The sequence below is a fragment of the Watersipora subatra genome, chromosome 10 (genome assembly GCF_963576615.1).
Source record: "Watersipora subatra chromosome 10, tzWatSuba1.1, whole genome shotgun sequence".
Classification (NCBI taxonomy): Eukaryota; Metazoa; Bryozoa; class Gymnolaemata; order Cheilostomatida; family Watersiporidae; genus Watersipora; species Watersipora subatra.
The window spans coordinates 13619361-13644773 of NC_088717.1; the positions used below are offsets into that span (position 1 = coordinate 13619361).

General features: G+C 35.5%; 1 protein-coding gene across 1 annotated transcript in view; it reads left to right on the forward strand.

Moving 5' to 3' along the window:
* Positions 1–776: 776 nt before the first annotated feature.
* Positions 777–25413, forward strand: part of LOC137406235 (proline-, glutamic acid- and leucine-rich protein 1-like) — a 67224-nt gene continuing 42587 nt past the window's right edge. Inside the window, exons 1-10 of the mRNA XM_068092772.1 lie at positions 777–900; positions 4035–4126; positions 6506–6611; positions 9198–9359; positions 10913–10990; positions 13797–13868; positions 17649–17808; positions 19190–19404; positions 21998–22101; positions 24461–24704. Of these exons, the coding sequence (XP_067948873.1) occupies positions 823–900; positions 4035–4126; positions 6506–6611; positions 9198–9359; positions 10913–10990; positions 13797–13868; positions 17649–17808; positions 19190–19404; positions 21998–22101; positions 24461–24704 (1311 nt within the window). The 5' untranslated portion in view covers positions 777–822. The remainder of the gene's footprint in view (positions 901–4034; positions 4127–6505; positions 6612–9197; positions 9360–10912; positions 10991–13796; positions 13869–17648; positions 17809–19189; positions 19405–21997; positions 22102–24460; positions 24705–25413) is intronic.

Consider the following 25413-nt stretch of genomic DNA (forward strand, 5'->3'; position numbering starts at 1 on the left):
GATTTGGTTTTGGGGCAATTGATGTGTCAATGATAGTATATATAAAATGGTGGAAATTGGGGCAAAAATCTCACGCATTTTCATTTTCTCTTTGGGGTGATTGCGTGTCTCACGCCCAACGCGTGAGAGTTGGCAGGTATGAGGAGTGCTAATATCTTTTGGCGGTTTAGCATCAGCACTTCGGGTTTTACACAGACATCAAAAATATAAATTTTCTAAAAGCACAAACTAGAAACTGATTGTAGTTACAAAGCCTATCAGAATTTGAGCTACCTATATGCCAATTAAGGTAAGACTTCTGCTTTGACTTGAGCTTAAAAAGGTTATCCTATCTTAAATTATAAGACTATTGGCATAACCTTGTGGTGATTTTTATTTTCTCTCGAATGGTGTATAATGAAGCAATCAGTTTTAAAGCTACTGCAAATTTATTTTGTTTTTGTTTGTCAATGTTGTGGTCTATCCCTCGTCTCTCCATTAGCGACTATATAAAATGGCCAGTTTGTTTGAGAACCATCATAGCTATTCTCGGTTTTGATCGGGCGACTTCTTTTACACGCAGCACTGGTATACCTGTACTGTATAGCCAAACTCGATGTCGATGTACGGCTGCATTGATATAAACTATTGTCTTAATGTTCGGTTTACACGAACGATGACTAGTTCAAGGTTTTCCAATTACAGTAGTTTGCACACTACTACGCACGCACATAATAATAGTCTTAAAATACGACTAGTTTTAACCTACTGTATACTAAAGCATACCCATTGTATTGACAGCACGCTTGTTTTATTTTAACCTCCTTATCTGAATAAACTAAAATGCCTAACCCACATAGTCGTAAAAGGCGAAGACTCGAAGAAGCTGCAAATGTTTCAAAAAAGACCAGAGGTGCAGAGGTGAAATTTGACAACCTATTTTCTTTTGTGGCCTATTCCCATTCGTTTAATTGTGTCAACTGACCTTTTCACTCTTTAACCTCTTTAACTTGTTGTTTAGTTTTAATAGTCATTAATTCAGAAATATCACAAATACATTGGTCGATTTTGAAGCTCCAGCATACGGTGTCGCTGTTTGATAAATACTGAAATGTTTGGTAAATACTGCATGCAGGAATGGAGATAGCAAAGGAAATTTGAACTTTGTTGGATAAGGCAGTTTGTATATTATAGACTTTTTCATTTTGTTTACTTAAATGGAGAAACGTGAAAAGACCATTTTTCTATAGCAGATATACTAAAAGACTCGTGACTCAGTCTTTTGATTACTTTTAACTTTACTATTGTAATGGTACGTCTGTCCTAAAATCTTGTTCTGGTACACGCCTTCGGATTCAATTGCATTTTATCAACAGGCTTCACATGCCATGCCTTCACTAGCTGGTGTTGTCTACTTGGATTTTGCCAATGACTGGTAAAATTTGTCTCAGAGTTTTATGTGTATTACCTTTGGTCTTGCCAACTTGTTAAAGCCAAATTGTTAGAGTGCTGCTTTTGTAAGCATACATAGCATACATACTAAATATGGCAGCACTTTTACGTCACATGAAAGTATACATGAGGCATCTTGAATGAGGCATCAAATATATTGTTGGCATCGTTGGCAATCTCTTTCTCTTGCAGTCTGTCATTTCCACAATGACTATCTGTTCTGGCTTTATCACCCAGGGGTTTCACTCTCTCTATTCATTTCCAAGGGCTAGTCTGAGATGCTATAAAATGCACCCTTTCCACTGACCTACACATTAATAAAACAAAACTACCCCTTATCACTTCATCACCACAGACTAATTGCCCCTTTTTTGGTTTAATCACTGTGTGTGGAACTCATGAGACAGGTTTGGCCGCTCTCCACTGCACCAAGCTAAAAAAACATACCCTTTTTTGGAACACCTTAGAGTGTCTGGCCACCAAAGAACTTCTAAACTTGAACTAGGGATAACAGTTGAGAGTAAAACCTCTGGGCTTTATGACTGACTTCCATGCAGCTCTGTTTTCTGCCGCCTCTTGCTGTGTGCTTGTGTCTAGTTTTCATGTACATTAATGTAATTTCTAATATACATCTCAGTCGTGGTCTGCCCTGATTCCTCTTTCCTACGAATAGTTGTGAATATAATGGTTGTCTTGACAATCGCTCATGACCCATCCTGCGTACATGTCCCAACCATCTTAAGCCTTTTTCTATGAGGATGTCTGCAAAGGATGATAGGCCAGTCTGTCTTAGGATTTCAGTGTTCTTGACCATATCTTTTAGGGGAGATTTATTATGCTGTGTAATTGTCTCATCATGACTGCATGCAGCCTCTTCACTTACGTTTGGTGCACTGTCCAGGTCTTAGCTCTATATATTAGGGCTGTTAGGACTATGATTTGGTATACCTTACATTTAGCTCAGATGGTTACATCTATGCTTGTTCTTTCACAAATGATTCTAAGGTTTACCAAAGGAAGCACTGGCAGTTCCAATTCTATGACTATGTTCGCTATTAATTCTGGCATTGCTAACCAGGTATCTGAAATCTGTACAGTGAGTGAGGGGCTTGTTGTCTATCAGGTTATTTGTAGGATCTGGTGGCAGATGCAGAGCCTTTGCAGGTTGATTTAGACATTTAGTTTTTATGTTAATATTAAGGCTGAATTTTGATGCTGCTCTAACAAATCAATATACTTATAAACTATTGCATGCCCTCGGCTGAGGGACCAGAACTTGTCATTTGGCTCTCTCACCCTGACAAATATTGTCCAAGTTGTTTCAAGGAACCAAGTCGGTTAGTTGCAGTTCCAACTGCTGCACAAAGTTTCTTTCAGCACGTACTGTTGATCCTAGCTGAGCAACTATAGGTGACTTTGCACTACGACTAGTCCTGGTATTTTTGTAAGAAAAATTCAACTTTTGAAAGCGCAAGTGAAATTATCCTAACATAAAATCTGTAATGTTAGAAAATTACTGACAGCTTAATAATAGCAAGAACTTAACAATACGATTTGGAGTGACAAAATATTTTTTAAGAACCAATAATTTTGCGGTTGAAATTGCAGCTAGCATGTTTAGTTGTATTTGTCAAGGTAAGCACATGATTTTTATTTACACAACATGGAGTTGCGAGTTAATATTCAATGGTCTCAGTTTTATATTTCTTGTAATTTTAATATACTCGTATTTTTGTTTTTTTTGTAAAACTAAATAGAAAGCAGAAAAAATAATAAATATTGATATCATGTGGGTCAAGCTAAAACTTTTTTACCATTTTGTTGATTTCAGATACTTGGATATGTGGTATCTGTAATAGCCATGTTAACCTATTATGAGCTAGATTTAGATCACAGAAAAAAGACCGCCTAGTCGAGAGACTTTTCTCCGGATTAGGGAGCTTCTTGCCTTAGGCTGATTCATACAATATCGCCATATGTTGGCATTTCCTTTCGTCGTTAATTGTTGGTTATGTGAGCCGTAAACCGATAGCGTCGACGAAGCAACGCGGATGCACCGTATAAGTTCGCAGCTGTCAAACTTTCTCGATATTTTGCTGAGCATCACGACCGCCTTTACAATGTGAACCATTTTGGCGATAGTAATTCGCTGTCGTGGATAGCTTGATTTGTATATTTCCATTTATGATAGTTGCTGTGAGACTAGTATTTGATTCAAGCACGCGAAAACAAACGTTTCTTCGTGAAAATTTAAAAAGACAATTGCGAACACTACTACGTCACGGAGTATTTGTTGATGCAAACGCGGATTGGTTTATGTGAACATTGTTATCCTCGGCGATCACCAAAGTTTTGTGACATCAACGCCGAGATATGGCGATGTAGTATGAACCAGTTGTTAGTTGACGATTAGTTAGTTGACGAGTTGTATCACCAAAGGTGGGTCAATATATTACAATGTAGAAATGAGGAAGGGATAGCTTGTATGCTGATGCCCCATACCAAAATAGGCCTGGAAAAGACCCAATGGTTGTGAATGCTTAGCTCTCGTACATTTCTAGATATTTTGTGATTATTTATTTGTTTGCATCTTTTACCTCTAGTCAGGAGGAAAGGCATCGACTAATGCTAATGAGTTTACTTTGGTGAAATTCCTCAACCAGATATTCTCAGAGAACAAATCTCATGCTCACAGGTAAATAGCCATATAGGTCCGAAAGGAATTATATCAATCATGTGAATGACTTGGAGATAGTCTTATTGTAGATGTTAAACGGCCATGGGCCAATTTTTCTTAGTTTCTTTCCTACTATGACAATGTCTTGTTATTATTATCTTTACTATTTCTCTGAAACCAAATGGCCTGGGGTCATTCATGAGGTCAACAGCAACTGGCAAACCTTTTTTTATCTGATATGGAATAAAACTGGGAATGCCAATGTGAGCAAGGTATCCAACTCGTACCACGAGCGTTAAAAATAATTTACATGGTTCACAGTAGATTTTGCCAAGTTGGCGCACTCTCAAGTAGCCTATACAATAACCGGTATTAGCCATTCTTGTTCACATAATAGTTTGGGTAGAGCTTATGAGGAATGTACAAGAATGGAGAATGCGTCATATAGCACAGCGTTGATATCATTAATTTTATGTTTACTGACATCTTTGATGGTGCAGCAAAGCATTAGGTTTACCAGAATTGAACTACTTTTTTACTAAAGCATATTGTCTACATGATGGATAACTGCCGAAATAACTAGATCTTTCTGCTATGTGAGATATGAATGAAAAATACTATATCGAGGACTGAGTGACAAATAGATATACATACTGCCAAAGAGTCATGGATTTAAATCAGCAAAGTTTTGGAGGAGGGATTTTTTCAATTGCCGTGTGTCGTTGATGTCTCTCTTGCAATCTATATATATATATATGTAAATCTCAAAGTTTGTGTGTGTATATGCCGGGCTTTATGCTAGTATGTATATAAACCAGGAAAGGAATTTTCCAGCTTCTTTTCATGTTTGTTGTGTAAATAATTGTAATACGTTGGTTATTTATGATAAAAATTATCAGAATAGCTCCTGATATGTCTGAGCATTGACAAGTGTTCATATGGAATCTAAATAGAGTATTGTAATCATGTAGCTGGATGATGGTATATATATGCTGATGTGACATACATGTAAATTATGAATAATAATAACACCTAGTTTGTGTTTAACATGGATTGACACCATAGTTGATATAGTACCATAGTGGATATAGTACCATAGTGGATATAGTACCATAGTGGATATAGTACCATAGTGGATATAGTACCATAGTGGATATAGTACCATAGTGGATATATCACCATAGTGGATATAGTACCATAGTGGATATAGTACCGTAGTGGATAAAGTACCATAGTGGGTATATCACCATAGTGGATATAGTACCATAGTGGATATAGCACCATAGTGGATATAGTACCATAGTGGATATAGTACCATAGTGGATATAGTACCATAGTGGATATAGCACCATAGTGGATATATCACCATAGTGGATATAGTACCATAGTGGATATAGTACCATAGTGGATATATCACCATAGTGGATATAGTACCATAGTGGATATAGTACCGTAGTGGATAAAGTACCATAGTGGGTATATCACCATAGTGGATATAGTACCATAGTGGATATAGCACCATAGTGGATATAGTACCATAGTGGATATAGCACCATAGTGGATATAATACCATAGTGGATATAGTACCATAGTGGATATAGTACCATAGTGGATATAGTACCGTAGTGGATAAAGTACCATAGTGGGTATATCACCATAGTGGATATAGTACCATAGTGGATATAGTACCATAGTGGATATAGTACCATAGTGGATATAGTACCTTAGTGGATATAGTACCATAGTGGATGTAGTACCATAGTGGATATAGCACCATAGTGGATATAATACCATAGTGGATATAGTACCATAGTGGATATAGTACCATAGTGGATATATCACCATAGTGGATATAGTACCATAGTGGATATAGTACCATAGTGGGTATATCACCATAGTGGATAGTGTTATATCAGTGACTATTATTAACGTTTTATTTCATTTATACCCAAAACTTTGAGCAATTTCCTCCAGTTTATTTAAAGCCCTTGTACCTGTTATGTACGGCCTGCTATGAGTTTTTGGTACTTGGTCCAAACTTGCTTCAGTTACAGTGTTGATAATTGATATGCAGAGCTGTAATTGGTACGCCACTTGCGAATTTCAGATACTAGTTTGTAAGATGCAAACATTTTACCTGTTTGCACAGTGTTTTTACTTCAGCTTTGAATCGTACAAAAATCTAAAGAGTTTTTATGTTAATTTGTCAAAGAAAAGATCCCACTTTAATTTGACAGACCTCAAAACAAACCTTTTATTAAATATATACCGTGTGATGCATTAAGTTAATTTGACTACAGTTTAATTTAAGAACCATCACCGAACGTCTTTACATAGTATTCTATTTTATAGTTTTCCCCATTCATTAAGGCTTATTGACTTGATGTTTTCACACAGAGTTGCAGCTGTTCAGGTGCTGGGAGAGGAGCTGAGGTTTATACCCGAAGATGAGGTACACACCCAGGCACTTGGATGGATTGGACATCTCATGAAAACAATAGATGTAAGTACCCTCTGCTTATTAATCATGCATCAAGCATTGACCACAATACCTCTGTGCATGTCCGTTGCACGTACAAGATTACAATGCAGATGTTGCAGCATGTGTATATTTAGGAAGCGCTATATACAAATTTTACAGCTTAAGTCTGCATAGTTGCCTCTATGTACAGATATACACTCAATTGTACACATAGACATGCATCATTCTTAGTATGCAGTACACACTTTTATAACATATACCGTAAGTCCTCATGCTCAAGCCGCGCGGCTTGTGCTCAAAAACAGATGACTCACGAAAGAAAAAATAATTCTCCAACAAGCCGCATATGCCCACAGACCGCGGCTAATGACTGAAGTTTTGTCGTCCTTGACCCCTTCGGGAGCGAGAGTGTTGAAGCGGATTTCGCTATACCCCCGTTTTCTTGAATAAGAAACCAGGCTACATCAGTACACGCGAAAAGAATTTTCTTTTACTTCCAAGTTCGAGTTAAAATTCCTAAACCCTTGCGTCAAGAACTTACATGACATGTCTCAGCTAGATTTTTATTGCACTGTTAGAGGGCTTCACGTTTATGGAAATATGCCGGTCAAGAATGAAAGGCGTTAATAACCTATGACTGTGGTGAGTTAAACATGAGCGATAAATTCTTCTTTAGTCTAAAGTATTCCATAAACATGACCTTGAAAATAAACGAGTAGGTCGCCAATACCCCGTACATAAAAGTGTATCATGACTGCAATTCTATGGTTATAGCATGAAACTGAGCAGACACAGCATTTATCGAGAAGCTGCCCTGAGCCCCACGTAAGTTTTAAAAACTTGGCTTTAGCCGCGGCCTATGACCTTGAACCAGAAGCCGCGCCCAACGACAAGCTGCGTGGCTTGAGCATAAGGACTTACGGTACCTCCAATAGCATATGGATTCCAACTTGAAAAAAAGAATTTATGTAAAGCTTTTGCTTTGTACTACTGTATTACATAAGAATTATATACAGTGTCCCTCCGGGTTACTATGCTCTTATACGATTTTTTCGTCTTACGAAGTTGAACACGATGTTTTTTTCACCCTCACTATCTGTTTTTTTCTGCTATACGATACCAACAAAAATTTCTCTCGAAATTTAAATTTGGCAGTCGGTGTGCTAAATCCATCGGAATAACAAAGATACTGATATGCTATTCACCAAATCCTTCCCGCACCGCGTGAAAGAGAAACAATGTTCACTCTCTATCAGTTCGTTATTAGTAATAGTTTAAACAATACTGGCAACAAATAGGTGATCAAAATTTTAGCTGATGGCAAAGTTGAAGTTTAGTAAAATACATCCTAAAACTTAGCTAATGTATGTGTTTAGTAAGCTAAATTCGTTTAATTTAGATTCATAGTTTATGTTATAAGTTTGTCTCCAAGGTAAGAACTCTACGGTACGTAGTTCACATATTACATTGTAATGTTACATTCAATTGCAGATCATATCTGCTAAATACACTAAAGTTGCTGTAGCTAACTATAGTTACTAAGGTTAACAGTATTTTGTTACTAATTTTTAATATGTATAGTACATATATAAAATTTTGATGGTTTTTACCAGGGGTGAAAATGCATTAGATAATTACTATGGGTTTCTGTACCCTTCTTTACGACATTCTCACCTTACGATGCCAACACTGGACGAATTAAAATTGTATGGCAAGGGTCCACTGTATAATTTGAAGCGTCAAGTTGGTGCCAGTTCTCAAATCCGGTTTGAATGATGAGAGTCACATAGTTAACCTTCAAGATGTTGTTTTTTCCTTTGCTACATTTGGGAGAGAAAATGATGCATTGGGGTATCTCTGTTATACATACTTGCAACCTGGCAGTCTAGTTTGCTGTATACTTTGAGTTTGCTGTGAGAGATCATCATGTGTGCTGATAAAGCAAAGAGAATAAGTATGTACACAATTATTCCGAAATTCTCAAAGGCGGTTGATTGGTGCAGGTATTAGAGTGTCAGTCTACCAATCTGCATGTCACGAGTTGGAGTGTCGTTGATATCTTTTATCTTAACCTATAATGCTGGCTTCGGAAAAACGGACGGACATACAAACATTGCTTTTACGATAGTAAAACAAAAATAGGCCTATATATTTTGGTTTTACTTTAGGCAAATATATTTTTTTTCGTTCCATCATAGACTTTGCTGTCTAGCAAAAAGTGAATAAAACTGATTTAAATTGACATTGAAGCTGTGCGCCCTCTTAACGTAAAACTTAGCTCCTTAACTCAATGTAAACCTTAAAAAAGTTGTTAATACAAACCAGTAACGCCACAATTACTGTACAGCCATTAAATTAAAAAGTTTGGTCTTATTTTTTCTCCATTTGAAGAGGCAAAGGACAGAGTTTTCGGCGATGTTGGAACAGATTAGGCAATTTACATGAATTTTACTAATCGTAAAACTTAAAATCACTATGACAAACATCTTTGGAATGGATTATTGACGTTGCAGAAGTGTTTACTGTAATTGGATTCAATTTTTTTTTGTGTTATCGCTGTGCATGCGTCTTTTGCTAAGGCACTCAAGTGTTTCCTGTTATTTGTAGGCGTGTAAAGTTTCCTGTGCGACAGAACTCGCAGTGTGTTGTCACACGCTCAGCCAGTTACTGGTGATGTGTTCTAGTTCAACGGAGTTGACCCGCACTGTCTCAATCAGTATCGTTCCCAAGCTCCTGCCCTCACTCCTCGGGATAGAGCCCGCTGAACAGGTCTGTAATGTACTATTGGAACCAAGCTATTTGATATCAGCTAGTACTGTGTGTTGTGCATTCCATACTCTCTAGTTCCAACCTTGACAAGAGGGCACATATTTTACACATTGGTGAGTACATTGCTCTAGGTTAAAGTAACAATAGACACATTTTTATTTATTAATAGATGAATACCTGGCATTGCCCGGGTAATAAAAAGTCTTTGCACAGAGAATCTACTTTTATTAAACATTATAACATTTACCATAACAACTATTGAACTAAAAAAAGAGAAAAGTGTTTTGTGGAGTTCAAATACATTAAGAAAAACATAAAACAACTGTGAAAGTGTTTAAATGTGAAATAATTAGCAAGTAATGGCTAGATAGTTTGGTTTGTTACAATGATTACAATGAAAAGTGAACTGCTGCTGATACAATTCAAATGAACTGAAAAAAAATCGTGAATATGTTGAATTAATAACAAAAAGTACATAGAAGTGTGTCTATAAAATAATGTTGCTGTTGCTGCACAGGCAATCCATCCTAAATTTGAATACATTTGTACCTCTCTATAGTCGATATTGGCACAAATGTAAAAATGAGATATCGAAATTAAATACATCAGCGAAGCGCACGAGGGTACTTTTTCTGACCAAACAGAGAGCATGTTGAGGCAATTCCTACTCGAGAATGTCCGTGTGAACACTTTTAGTTTCACAATTTCTACCGATTGTCCTTTAAAATAACCGGAAATTGAATATTGAAATTGTTCAGTTACAGTTGCACTGCAACGGAACATTTGAAATCAAAAATACGCTATTGAAAATTACAAATGAAAAAAATGGATAATGCAGTTTGAAATGGCTTTTTAAAAAATTTCAAAAGAAGAACAAACGCAGAAGGTAATATTAATTCATAATAAAATATACATATTTAGATTTAATCGTGATAAGGATACCACAGATGAGCTAAATCAGATAAGAATGGTTTAGCCTTGTGGTTAGGTGTGTGTGTTTGCATACATGTAATTGCAATTGTCGTGAGTTCATTTCCTGTACGGTGAGAAAATCTCATTGCTGGATTTTAATCGCTATAACTGGACATATTGATGGCAGAAAACAAATGACAAAGATTGAGATTTATATACTGTAGGTTTGGGAGACCTGTATAGATTTATTTTTTCAACATTTAAATTCAAAAAAATATTTTGGTTCATATAATTTCAGATATTACATTTTTATTAATGCTATGCCTAATTACGGTACTTGCAGCAATAATTGAAGAATTATACCAGGTTTTTGGCTTTTAAAATGAATTACAGTACATTTTTAAGAGAATACATGTAGGCCCTATTTGCTCCAACAGTTTTAGCACAGAAAACAGAGCTTGAATTAACTTCCTATGTATAGGTTTGACTGTGCATGGATAGATAGGATACAAAGCCAGTGTACTTTATATGAAGTAAATTGCATAGAATTAGTGTTTGTGCATAATGAACATAACATCATCTGTATAACAAATTATAGTCATAATGATATTAGAAATTAACTTCATGGTTTATTAACTCAGGAAATCGCTCTGGTTGCTGTTGTCCATTTGATGAAGATCTGCCTGAAGTACTTTGGTGGATCGTGTCTCTCATTCAAGGTGGGTACGGCACAAAACTGATGTGCAACTTTAAATGAGCAGTAAGGATAAATAGAATGTTGGTATCGGCATAATTAGTGTGTCTTGTCTATCAAAATCTGTTTTCTTCAAATAGCGCCTCATAGTTGATCTTCTTGTTTTGATCTAACCTATTATCAATATCTTCATGGTTCATATCATATTTGTTTTTTCGATCTGCTTTTAGATTAAGCCATTAATTTCTATTTCACCATGTGTTGTTCGCAGTGTTAAACTGTTCAAGTGACGAATCACTTTCTCTAACGATATAGCGTTTATTTCACTGCCATCAGTCAGCCACTGTTCATGATCAAAATTTAATCAATTTTTAACAAAAGGTCGATTGTGGTAAAATGTAAAATGGTAATATTTGTTAGTCGGTTAATGACACTTCACCAAATTTACCCTTTTAATCAATTCTATGGCATTGAATTATAAATGTTAATAAATATTCAAGTAATAATGTAGAGTCTTGCCGATAATGTGTCATGGTTGGTAGCTTGGTTGCTTGCACACAGAAATAGAGTCATTTTTATTAGCTTATCTTCTTAGCTTTATTGTTTACTACTGAATGCCTGGCGTTACATGGGTAATAAAAAAGTTTTTTGCATAAAAAGAAATTTTCTATTGGCTAAGTTTCTTTACCCAAACAATTGGAGTAATTTAAGCTAGTCTAAATCTTTTCTATAAGAGCCATGTCCATTCCTCTGAAGCCAGCTATGGAAAAAGATCTCTCACACAATCATGATCTTCAAGCGTGCTAGCTAAAGCATGAAGCGTGCTATTTTAATCAATTGGCATTAAAGATTTTCAAGTGTAATAAGTATATGCACAGTTATTCTATAGTGTTTCAAGTAGGCCATGTGCTGAAGTGGAGTGTGACATAATGGATAGTATGTCTGTCTACAGAACCGGAGTTTGTGAGTTCATTTACACTGTGGGAAATGGGTTTTTCATTCCTAGATTTTAATCGCTATAAATGGACACACAGATGACAGACAAACACTGAGATTTATATATAGATTGAAATATGATATTAGTGGAGATATATTGCTCTTTGTCTACCACATTTATTGTTTTGTAATGCTAGGCTACTTCACAATACATTCAGGTTGATCTTTCATGGCTGATGTTTTTTCTGTGAACAATGTTTTTGGCTTGATCAATGATTCGAACTTTATCGCAACAGTTGTTTTGATCCGATTTCCATCGATTTTTGTTGGAATAAGATGGGCGTATGGCTATATTTTACAGATATTCTAATATACATTGTATTGATCCTTTGTTGATCAAGTTTGTGTCATGACACCAGCTCATATATTTGAAAAACCTTTGTGCAGCCTTTTTACATAACATGGAACTTGGATCCATAAAAAACCAAAGTGTATTTTTCTAAATGTCGATTGATAATAATGATGTTTCTTAATTTGTTTGCACCTTAAATTTTGGTCACCAAAGATCTTTTAACAAAGACGTTTAATGGGTGTAAAATTATAACTAATTAGTTGCTATGCGAATAGTAAATAAAACTACATTTCATACATTATTTGTTATTCTCTGTTTTGAAAATGTTCTTTATTAAAAAAAATCAATTTATAGCCTCGCAGAAATCTAATTTATCATAATGCAAGTCAAAAGGTGTGCCAGTATTCAGGTTGAAAAACATATGTTACCATCGTTAAAACTTTATAAAACTATCTTGAACAAAATTTTTTGGCTTTCCTTACCATTTTAAAATACAATTAAAATTCATTATAAATAATTTAGAACCCATTTAAGGATAGTTTACACCCAACCACACAGCGGTTGCAGATGACCAAGTTTGAAGTCTATAAACAACCAATATTTAAATGGCTTCTAGTAATTAATGACCTTTGATAATCGCAACAATAGTTCCTAAAAATCAAGAATAATTGATTAGGTTCGCAGACCTTCACTCTATGGAAAGCTGTAACAGCAAAGGCATCTTTTACTTTTATAAAACTAACTATAGCCCTTACCCAGAATTCACTGTTCATTTTTTGTATTTCTAAGACTCGTATAAGTTTAGCTAAAAAACTCTGGTTTAAATTCAGAAGCGTGTGTGTGAAACTCGATCAAGTTCATCGATTAGTGTTTTTGGTTGTTTCCGGAAGAATATTGGCATATTAAAGTTAATGTTGACTTGAAGTTGAAGTTAAGATAGTAGAACAACTTTTTGACTTATTATTCCAAAGTTTAGGAATGATTTGCAATGATTACCGCAAGCGCAAATAAATCTTACTCTTTTCATAATATGCTGTTAACGACATTCAATTGAGTATCAAGTTAGCCGCGATTAGATCAGTATTACGTGTCTAGTGTTTAGTTCTCGTAGTCAGAGTGTTAGGAAGATGTTGGATATAAAAACAAGCAGCACAGCTGTTAGAGCACAAGTATGTCGACCAAGGAGTTCTTATTTACATAAAAATTCAAGTTTTGAGGTTTGTTCATGGTCATAAAAATCCTAGTACCCATGAAGGTAAGGAAACTTTGATGCTTTTCTTGCTGCCAGCCAACATCCTAGGAGTATTTTTGGCCAATGGAGAAAGCAAAAAAGTTCTTTCAAAACAGTGAGGCTCTCGCAGTGAGCCCCCCACATGAAAAGCAGGTTTCTCGTTCTAGTACTTCACGCCAGCTGTCCTGATTTGCGGTCATATGAGAAGAGCAAGGCCTTCTATTGTCTGTGTGATTTGTCTTCCCTCTTTGGACTTGAGGCGTAATCAGATATCAAAATGCTGCTTTAAACGTATCACTTTGCTTGTTTCAGAACAAACTGGAGACGTATGTCATGAAGTTGGCTTTAGCTGAGACATTGAACTCTGACTCCCTGTTGCTAAAGGTAGGAGGTCCAACATTTGTGAGTTCAGGGGTACTTGCAAACATTGGAGCTGCATTGCTGTTTGTGTTTGACATACAAAGCTGGCAGTCTTGATATGAAAATAGTTATAAGCCAATCCTTTTTTGACGGCTTCTTTCGTATACTTCAATTGGAGCAACAGAAACATAATAAATTTAGTATGGTAAATATGCAGTGATTCCTTGTTTTTCGTGGCCTCATTGGATGACAAAGACAGGAGATTGGACATCGACATAACCTTGACAATAGTTCGACTAATAAAAAAGAGAGCAATCAGTTTTCAAGTCTTAAATTTACAGTAAGTAAAGTTCGCGGAACATGTAGTAGGAGACAAACATAATGTCAATCTCCTATTACATTAATTCAACATGGCGTAAAAAATTATGTTAAGTTATTGCATTGTATTATGTTACAGATTCCATATAGCATAAAGCGTCAAACCGGGCAAGTTCTCAAATTCGTTGTAAAAACCGAGTTTCCACTAGTTAGGGTTAAAAGGATTGTTTTCTCTCTGGCTGCACTTGTGAGAGAAAACGATCTATCTGGGGTGTTTCTTAGATGTATTATATTATGTTATCTTACTTTAGACATGCATTACTTTTTTTTTGCAGCTTAGAATGCTGGGAAAAAATTAAAAAATCAATATAAGCTTGTTGTAGCTTATTTTGTTGTAAATGAGCTATCTACCTTCAGTATTAGTATGAGTCCAAATCTCCTTATATATGGATAGTTTTCACTTCAGTTGTGTTTGTCGTTAGGTGCAGAGGACTCTGGTTAGCTGGTGCTATAGTGTTATTCACCGTCTATGTGAGTGTCGATGCCGATAGGTGGGAGGTAGTCTAGTGATGGTCAGGTTACGGTTCTACAACAAGGCTAATCCAATGCTATAGTTCATGTAACGATGCCTCATATATACGCTACTGTACGTACACCTCCAACCAACCCTCTAAAGACTGGGTTGGGGTTAGATTAGCAGTCTAGACGTAAGATATTATGATACAATATACATTTTGATCGATCAACTATTAGTATACAATTAAATGATGTTGCTTCCTTAGTTGCTAGACATGGAATGAATATAACTATAAAGCTACTTCTATATAAATGGATAGACCGAATAGGAGTTGTGTTCCTACTATAGTGTTGCTATGGACTGAGTAAATAATTCCCAACTCCACAATCAAATAGTAAGAATATTGTACACGTATGCAGCACGTAAGCAATGGTTGTTGATGCATACTTGTTTCCGTTAGTGGGAGATAATATATGCTGTAGGAATGTATTGTAACTGCTAAGTTTCCTACCTATTAACTAATCTCTTGACATTTACGTTTGTGGGAACATTGCTAATATACAGCTATTTCAAAAACATGATTTTTGGCTATAACAAGTTGACATTGACGCTGTGCTCTCCCCTTATGTAAAATTATAGCAATCGTAACTTCCTAAACCAAGTGAAAGTGATAAGAAAAAAAGTTGTCGATACAAACCAGTGATACCGCAGTTACTGTACAGTCATTAAATTAAAAAGTCAAGTTTAGTTTTTCATTTTGAATTGCCAAAGGGGTGAGTTGGGAAGGTCATGAAACGGATTAGACTATTTACATATTATACACTTTGTATGACGGAAATTTTTTTTCAAACAAGATTTATTACACTGTAGGAGTATCTACTGTACACTACTGCTGTGCTAGCTGTATTGCTACTGCTGTACTAGCTGGTAACACTATGAAATGCTACATGAAGGAATGGTGTATACAGAAATAATTATGGCTACCTGATCTACTTGCAATATATTCAATGTATTCGACTATAGAGTGACGTGGGGGGAAAGAAGGCAAACCTTAGCCATGATATTAAGTAGTCTGCTAGCCTTCACCACAGGATTTAAAAGCTTGTGGAACACCATTCCAGCTTGCACAGGCTGTAGAACAGCTTGGTCCGCTTTATTTCCTGGCAATAATGTAACCCATATTAGTATGTCTCTCAGTTTCTTTGTCTAAGCAAGAAGTTTGCCCACACTAATTCAGGAAATACCGAAGCTACCTAAATCTAGCTTTTGGGCAAAGCTTCTTTATCCTGTTGGACGTACTGAGCCTCACCAGAGCCGTATAGTTTCACAGAGTCCTGCATCAAAAACCGGGAACAAAAACGCTTGTTTCTAAACAAACCCGACCGACATACTGATCTCTAATGGAATATTCTTACTTCGTTCTCAACATCTCACTTTTTTGCATTTACTGTACTTTTTTTACAAAATAGTTTTTGGAGTTTCTTGTAGGACTTCGTCTTCTTTCAAATGGTGTATAATACAGCAATAAATTTCAGAGCGGCTGCCAATGGGAGTAATTTTTGTTGGTTAGTGTTGCAGTCTCTCTATTATAACTTACATACCCTAGGACACTTATGTATTCGCCTCATCTAACTTTCGCGTTTTCGCGGAGTCATCCTCTCGCGAAAATTTCATGAGCGAAACTAAGCTATCATAACGAGCGAGCGAAAACGCGGAATTCAATAGCTTTGTTCTTTGATAGTCCAAGAAACAAATGGCAGCAAGCGATCAAATTGCATTATCGATCTCGGCCACACAATTCTACCTGCGGTTCACAATTACATACTAGTGCCAAATTGAAAAAATTTTCCTTACCAGTGAACCGAACCTGAGAAATCTAATTATGTTTGTTCCACTGCATTTATTTTCACATCACTATATTTTCACATCACTATATTTTCACACTCATCAAAGCTGCGAAATTAAGTTGAAGCGAAATTTTACTCTGTATGCTACTCACGAAACTAAATACTAGCAAAATATAAGTGTCCTAAGGTAAATAAAATAGTGGGCGTGGCTTGTTTGTTTGGAGCCGTGCAAGCTCCCATATACGTTTCCGTTAGTCGCGAAACTCTGTAAAGTTATATAGTTCTGTACTGTCAAAGTTGTATAGCTCTACAAAGTCTCGCAACCAAAACCGGAAACCGAAACGCCTGTTTCTGAACAAAACCTGATCTACATACTGAGCTCTAATGGAATATTCGTACCTTGCTCTCGATACATCACCTTTTGGCTCTCGATACCACTCTTTTTTGCATTTACTTTACGCTTTTACAAAAAAGTTATTCGCAGCTTTTTGTAAGAAATTCTGTTATCTTTCAAATGGTGTATGATACAACAATCGTTTTTAAAACAACTGCTAATGGGAGTAATTTTTGTTGGTTAATGTTGTGGCCTCTCTATTATAACTTATAAAAAATAGTAGGCTCGGCCTATTTGTTTGGAAACGAGCAAGCTCCCATATACGCTCCCATTGATCGCGGGACTTTGTGAAACTATACGGCTCTGAGCCCCACCGGCTTCATATTTTCCTTCATCAAACCCATCTTCATTGAAAAATAAAACACGATTTATTTCATATTCAAAACATAGGTAAATGTTTTACTGGTGCGTGCAATAAACTGTGTAGTAACATCACTGTGTTCAAAGAACAAAATCAATACAGTGTATGAACTCACAAGAAATTACATACCTTATCATATGGACATGACCTTGCGAATCAGTGTAACTTTTGCTGTTGCTTTCGAGAGTCTCCCAAAGTCCAAACTCCCTGAGACTGATTGGCTGTTAAACACTCAGGGCTTGATTTAACCAAGGTTAAGAACCTTTTAGGTTTTTAGGTTTCCATTCTTTTCCAAGCAGGCCTGATATTTTAGGAAAGACAAATACTCATCAAACAGTACTCCAATAAATAAACTTATTAATTTTAGACGTGTTTATCCGCATTGGCCTCCTTGCCTAACTGTGGAGGTCATGGGCCCACCGGAAACAAACATTCTGAGATGTGGTGCAACCAGCTTTGCAGGTTGCTGGAGGCTATAGAAGAGCTGATTGATTGTCTCTATGCAGTCTGTGGCAGAGTCAATAGAGGTATTCTTTGACTACCTCTATTAGTGGGGGCTATTCTTTGCAATTCTGCTTTGTTTGAAACTTCCAAATATTACCATGGTTATTCGAGATTGTCAATTGTAAGAAGTTGCTATGGCCATCAGTTTTGTGTAGTGTATGCTAATCTTCCATCGATGAAATTTGTTTCCAAGTAGGGACAACTCTTCAAAACCGTATAATACCTCTGTTCTCCCAATGTGACAAACATTTGCCTTAACCTCAAAAAAAGACATGTAGAGCTTCTCGTGACTCATCATAAAATATTATTTTTTTAATATTGTTAACTAAAAAGAATATTAGATTTAGTCACTGGCAGAATTCCTTGGATTTTTGGGCAATTGCTTCTGAAAAATAAAAATGTGTCTAATTTAATATTACCTCAATGTTCTTTTATATATTTTTGTAATTTACCAATTTATCGTAATTCATAGTACAGCTCACAAATAATTTCCTTGTGCTAATTTGTTTCTTATTGTATTTGTTTCATTTCTCTTGTGTATAATCCATGAAGGATTTTCTATTACTATTCTCATTAAATGCATTCGCACTCCCAAAGCTTTAGCTGTAAATTTTTTTTGTGCTGGATTTATTTTTGCATAATGCTTTGAGTACCGTGTGTATCGTTACAGATATTTGTTTTGTACGCACAGCCAAACATCGAAATGCTATGTTAATCCATTCTAATATGTGCTTCATATGTCGTATGTTAGAACAAATATTTTTATAAGAATACATTGTAGTTTGTTTAATCGGTTCCAGTTCTCACAACTGATAAGGAATGCATCAAACAATTATATACAGCATTACGACTAATGAATTATATGAAACTATAATCAGCTTCAGCTAAATAAATGAATAAATAAAATAGTAAATATATTTTAAATAAAATAATTTATTCTTAATTGAAATAATTAAAATTTTGATTAAAATATTAGTTGTAATAATAATTGATAATAAATAATCAGCTCTAAAACATTATAATTTCCCCTTTAGCTTAGAATCTTGTTAACACAAGGACAGGCTTGGTGATGGGTTGGTTTAGTAGCATAATTAGGGAGAAAACACGCATTATAGCTTGCTGGAATTTACACCATAGATAGTTGAACTTGACCTAATTTCTGTATTTTTTATATTTTTCAAACTTTCAATAGATTTTCATATTACATAAAAGCTGTAATTTCAAGATATGTTTGCATGTTAGAAATTACTTACATACTTTGTATGCAGAGACAATTATTCAGCCTGTCAGAAAGTTTTAATGTAAGAGCGATCGGAAATCAAGATTTGACACTTATGCCTGGTTAGTTGTGTTATTTTATCATGGATTGTATTTCCGGAAATACTGACAGGCGTTATTCTTTAGATGGGCCTAAGGCAGAGATTCCAGGACAACGGTTCCCAACCGTGTCAGGAGATACAAGTGTTTCAGGACTGACAAAGGCTGCCACATATCTCCGTGTGTACCTCCAGGCAGTACTAGCAATGATAGACACGCCTTTCTCATGGCGGGTCCGCGTGCCTATCAAACACTTGCTTTCAACTATCTGTAACTTGTCATCCATTACACCTGATTCTGTCGTAAGTATTATTGGTCTTATTCAATGCTTTTGTCAACTTAACTCTTTCGCTACCAATGCATTTTATTGACATTATTGAATATTCGGTAAAACCTTTTACAGTCATACCTCAACACGTGAGCTTAATGTGTTCTGGGATTGAGCTTGTATGTCAATGTTCTCGCATCTCAATGCACTATTTTCTATATAAAATAACTAAATATAAATTAATCTGTTCCCATACTATAAAAAAACACTGAAAGCATGATATTATGATGGAAAAATGTGTTTTTGATTGTTGTAATTCAGTACATACACTCACCAAGTAACAAATACTATTTAGTGGTTATGATTAGCATTAAAATGTAACATTACTACGGATAGTATAATTGTATGGAGTTCTTACCTTCGAGACAGACGTAATGGCTAACAGCTGTGCGAGAGAGACTTGATAGAAACTTGTTTGGTACACCAGACTTGACATAACAGAAACTTTCATTTCTAACATAAATGAATAAACTTACTAAACACACGTTTAAAGCTAAGTTTTAATATTTTACAAAACTTAACTTAAATTTTGCCATTGCCTTAATGTTTTATTAACCTGTTTCCGGCTTGACGCTTTCTCTCCTCCCTTTCACTACAACCTTTAGCCGTCTTTATTAAAACTTTTTCAAACTGATGTGACAAGAAAATCTGATCATTGTTTTCGAAAGTGGCCTCTTGCCTACTTGGCCATTTAATGGCTATCAAGACTGGTTCCTATGCTGGTATCTCAAAGGTTTCTCGTATCTCAAGGCAGGAACTTGCTAAAATTCTGCTTGTATCTCAATTTTCTCGTATGTCGAGGTATGACTGTATTTGAAAGTGGAGCATAGAAGTTGTCATAATATTTGACTCTCATAGTCTATGAAAAAGATTTTGATACCAAATTAATCAGCATACAATCTTACATCAGCCAATGCCATGAAAAGGATCCACAATGTGTTGCAGAATGGGCCTGGACACTTTTGGCCTCTTTGCTACTACCGTGGGTAATAAGTTGGCTGTGTTTCGCGGCAGTTATCAATATAATTATAGCTTATGGCATAATTGTTACTGCTGAATATAAATAATCACTGTAATTACTACTATTGCGTAATAGATAATCATCCTAGGTAGGTCCACTGAGGTACAATTAGTTGAACCTCCATAGCTGTAATGGGTCTGACATGGCTAAATGAAAAAGATGCTGCGATAAAAATGAGGTTTTTGCAAAGCTCAACTAGGCTAAGATAAGCTCAGCTTGGGTTGTAAACTTCTTTTCTATTGGCTCAACGCAAACAGATGATTGGTTCCTTTCATTTAAGTACAGATATGATAGGCTAATTAGTTAATCAACTACTCACTAATCAAAAACATTTGGTAAAAATGTACAAAAGCCGCATTACACAGCTCGTGGTATGAGATGAGTTAATACTATAGGTTCACGCTTACATATGAGTTAATACTATAGCTGCACACTTACATATGAGTTAATACAATAGCTGCACACTTACATATGAGTTAATACTATAGCTGCACACTTACATATGAGTTAATACTATAGCTGCACACTTACATATGAGTTAATACTATAGCTGCACACTTACATATGAGTTAATACAATAGCTGCACACTTACATATGAGTTAATACTATAGCTGCACACTTACATATGAGGTAATACTATAGCTGCACACTTACATATGAGTTAATACTATAGCTGCACACTTACATATGAGTTAATACTATAGCTGCACACTTACATATGAGTTAATACTATAGCTGCACACTTACATATGAGTTAATACTATAGCTGCACACTTACATATGAGTTAATACTATAGCTGCACACTTACATATGAGTTAATACTATAGCTGCACACTTACATATGAGGTAATACTATAGCTGCACATTTACATATGAGTTAATATTATAGCTGCACACTTACATATGAGGTAATACTATAGCTGCACACTTACATATGAGTTAATACTATAGCTGCACACTTACATATGAGGTAATACTATAGCTGCACACTTACATATGAGTTCATACTATAGCTGCACACTTACATATGAGTTAATACTATAGCTGCACACTTACATATGCTCATGCAAACTTTTAAATGCAATGCTTATTTGTGAAGAAAGAATCGTTGCTCGTGGAAATTGAACCCAATTCTCTCACCTTCAAATCCTCTGATATCTATAGCTTTTTCAACTCACTTTTCTATATAGTGGCACCCTGTTATTAGTCAACACAATTATATAAAATATGAGGCAACGTATTGACTAGGTGATTTTCCATAGAGCATGCTTATATTTAGAATATAATATGGATGAGGGATATGTATTACCATTTTCTCTTTTTTACAGATGTATAATAATACGTTGCTTGAGTATATCTCACTTTTTGCACTTGAATCATTTATTTGTTGCATTGTAAAACATATAATTATTTGCCAATATAAAGTTGTAAATATAAAACATTGGAATTTATTGTTTACTAAGAAGGACTTGGAGAAATATCATATATGCAGAGTGTTGAGAGTATGAATTTTTCTAAATTTTTGTTCTGGATTGATTTGACAGATCTTTAGGAAGAGAGCAACTAGACCGGACTTAGAAGTTGTGTTTTCTCATCTTCCATCGCTCCACTGCATTGCAAATGACCTTCTTGTGGCTTTGGGAAATCTGTGAGTTTGCAACTTTCATTACATCTTATTTATGTCATGAGGCAAAGAGCAAGGGGAGAGGGGGAGAGAGAATGGTTCTATCAAACTTCAACTGGTTGGCCAATGAATTTGTTAATGCCATGATTCGGTATAGTTATGTATTTGCAATAGTCCTGTTCACTATAGCCAGCTGTTGCTCTGTCTACTATAGCCATTCTATAGCCCTGTTAACTATAGCCACTCTATAACCCTGTTCACTATAGCCATGCTAGAGCCCTGTCAACTATAGCCACTTTATAGCCCTGTTCACTATAGCCAGCTATTGCTCAGTCCACTATAGCCATGCTGTTGCATATTCATATAAGATTTGATGTAACAGCAGTTCTCTATGTAATGCAATTGTCTCCTGACTTGGTAAAAAGGTGTAATATGGCCATGACAGATTGTAGTTTGTAGTTGTTTTCTCCTAGCCTTCAGTTATGACCTGATGCAGAGAGTATGACATGTATCCTATTAACATTGCTGCAATACTGGCTTAATGGTCATTAGCCTCTGATTATTGTTAGCATTCTAACCTATTTTTACTATGATATGTCCATTAATGACAGATAAACTATTTCTGTCACATAAGCCACCATTACTGATGTTCCACAGACCATAATCATTATCCACACCGTGTCATGTTTTGTTTGCAAGCCTAATGGGTTGATATATCTTCATTATATTTACTAATACTGTATTACTATCTGGCTGGTACTTTGGCTGCAATAAGAAGGTTAATGTATTTGTACTCCAGGAAATGGTTGTAGTCAATCTAGCGTGTCAGAGCATCTATTGCATCAGCGTTGCATTTGATTAAACCAATTTAACTGCTAATATGTATTGAGCGGTATGATATATTTGTAATAGAAATATGTTTCTATGGAAAAGATTTCTAGTAGTTAGTTCTAGCATTTATATGTGCATATCTAGTAATTTGTATAGTAAGAGAGTTGACGAGAATTGGATAAACACTTGTATTATTATTGCCCTTTAATATTCATGATCATTATTGTTATCTATATTAATAAATCTTACTTTGTTATTATCTCTCTGTTAGTCTATCTGTAAATACTATGCGTTTCCTCATTTTTAGCTGATTTTATCCAAACCTCTCACTTATATGCTCCGTGCCTTCTGCAAGGTCGTAAAATATTTGTTCAAAAACTCTGTATGGTTCCTGAAAACCAGGTTCTTAAACACTCACCTGTGGACTACATGAATGAGAATGAAAGAGATCCCAGACAACACCAGGCTTGCTGTTAGTATTGTGTTATACAGTGTGTTATACACAATACTAGCAGTTATGCACCCCGGGTTATGGCATCTCTGTCTCACAGTTTTTTGCCTAAAGTTGTAGAACACAAAATCTTTTTGTCTCGTTACAGCATATTTTTGCCAAATAATATCAACAAAAATGTCTCTCGAAATTCAAATTTGGCGGTCGGTACGCCGCATACGGGGATGCCGATATGCTACTTGCCAAAATCTGTCACACAACGCCTGAAAGAGATACGATGCTCTCTCTCTTTCTCTCTCTCTTTCAGTTCAGCATTTTCCGGTTTCGTAAAACGATTAATTAAAATGACAAAATTGAGGTTTACAATTCATTTTATAATAGATTCTAAAACTTAGCTTTAAGTGTGTGTTCAGTAAGCTAGGTCATTTAAGGTAAATTCAAAACTTTTTTAGTACATAGTTATGTTGCATTTTATTGCAAATCATAACCACTAAAGGTGCTAAAGTTACTGCAGGTAACTATAGTTACTAAGGTTAATATACTATTTTATTAATAATTTTAATATGTACAGTACGTATGTAAAATTTTGATGTTTTTTACCAGGGGGTGTTTGCATTAGATAATTGCTATGGGTTTCTATACTCCACTATACGGCATGTCCACCTTCCGGTGCCAACACCGGAACGAATTAATGTCGTATAGCGAGGTCTACTATATTATATTGCAACCGTTAATTGCATTTTCTGTTGTACATGATCTCATCTGCTCCTGCAGTTATTGTTTGATGAGAATACAGCTTGTATCTATATACGACCCTGCAGCTGGCTGACTTTGGTTCAGCTTGTCAAGAAATTTTCAAGTGCTATGATGATATTTGTCTATATTGTGGAATTGTCTCACCCTTTTTTGGCTAAAACTCTCGACTTGGCAGTTACATAACAATACCCTTAATGCAGAATTGATAGTGTAGAATTACCAAAGCATACAAACCTGCCCTGAGCCATTTTCATAAAAAAATTCTGTAGCTGTGCTATCTTTTTGTATTCTACAAATGTGGGAGTTGTCTTTGTCTATCCACAACCACTGTCTTGTGTTCTACAGGTGTGGAAGTTGTCTTTACCCGTACACAACTACCATTTGTCAATTTGTAAGCTCGCAGTTACACTGGACACTGGATATGGGTACTTCAGATGGAGAGACAAACTACGCAATGTCCAGAGTAAATGCTCTGAATGCAGTACATAGCCTACTGTCCCAGCCAGGCCTGCCTTCGATTCTGGGTACTATTGCGGGCACTCTTGTTGAGCACGCTCTAACGGATATTTCTCCGTCTGGAACTTTTCAGGTCTGTAAGTCATTAGACTTGGTGTGAAAATAATGCAAATTGATGTTTTTGTTCCCAAAGGTTGACAATGTGATATAATTGAAGTGCTTGTGGGATTTGAATGCGAGTTCTTTCGGTGAGTGCTTGGTGGGTATCAGATGTATCACCAGCTTGATGTTTGGTGTAAAACTTAAAAACCTAAGAAAAAAACGAAATCCTCATATGTTCATGTATGCCATAACTAAATTTATGTTTATTTCTCTGGACCTATATTTTACTTTATGGTACTTACAGTATATATTTTACTTTATGGTGCTTACAGTATATATTTACTTTATGATACTTACAGTATATATTTACTTTATGATACTTACAGTACATATTTACTTTATGATACTTACAGTACATATTTACTTTATGATACTTACAGTCCATATTTACTTTATAGTACTTACAGTACATATTTACTTTATGGTACTTACAGCACATACTTTTCTTTATGGTACTTACAGTACATATTTACTTTATGATACTTACAGTACATATTTAATTTATGATACTTACAGTCCATATTTACTTTATGGTACTTACAGTACATATTTTACTCTATGGAACTTACAGTACTTATTTACTTTATAATATTTAGAGTGCGTATATTGCTTTGTGATACGTACGTATTACAGTACATATTTTGCTGATTTGGTATTTAATATCTGCCTATGCATTAGTT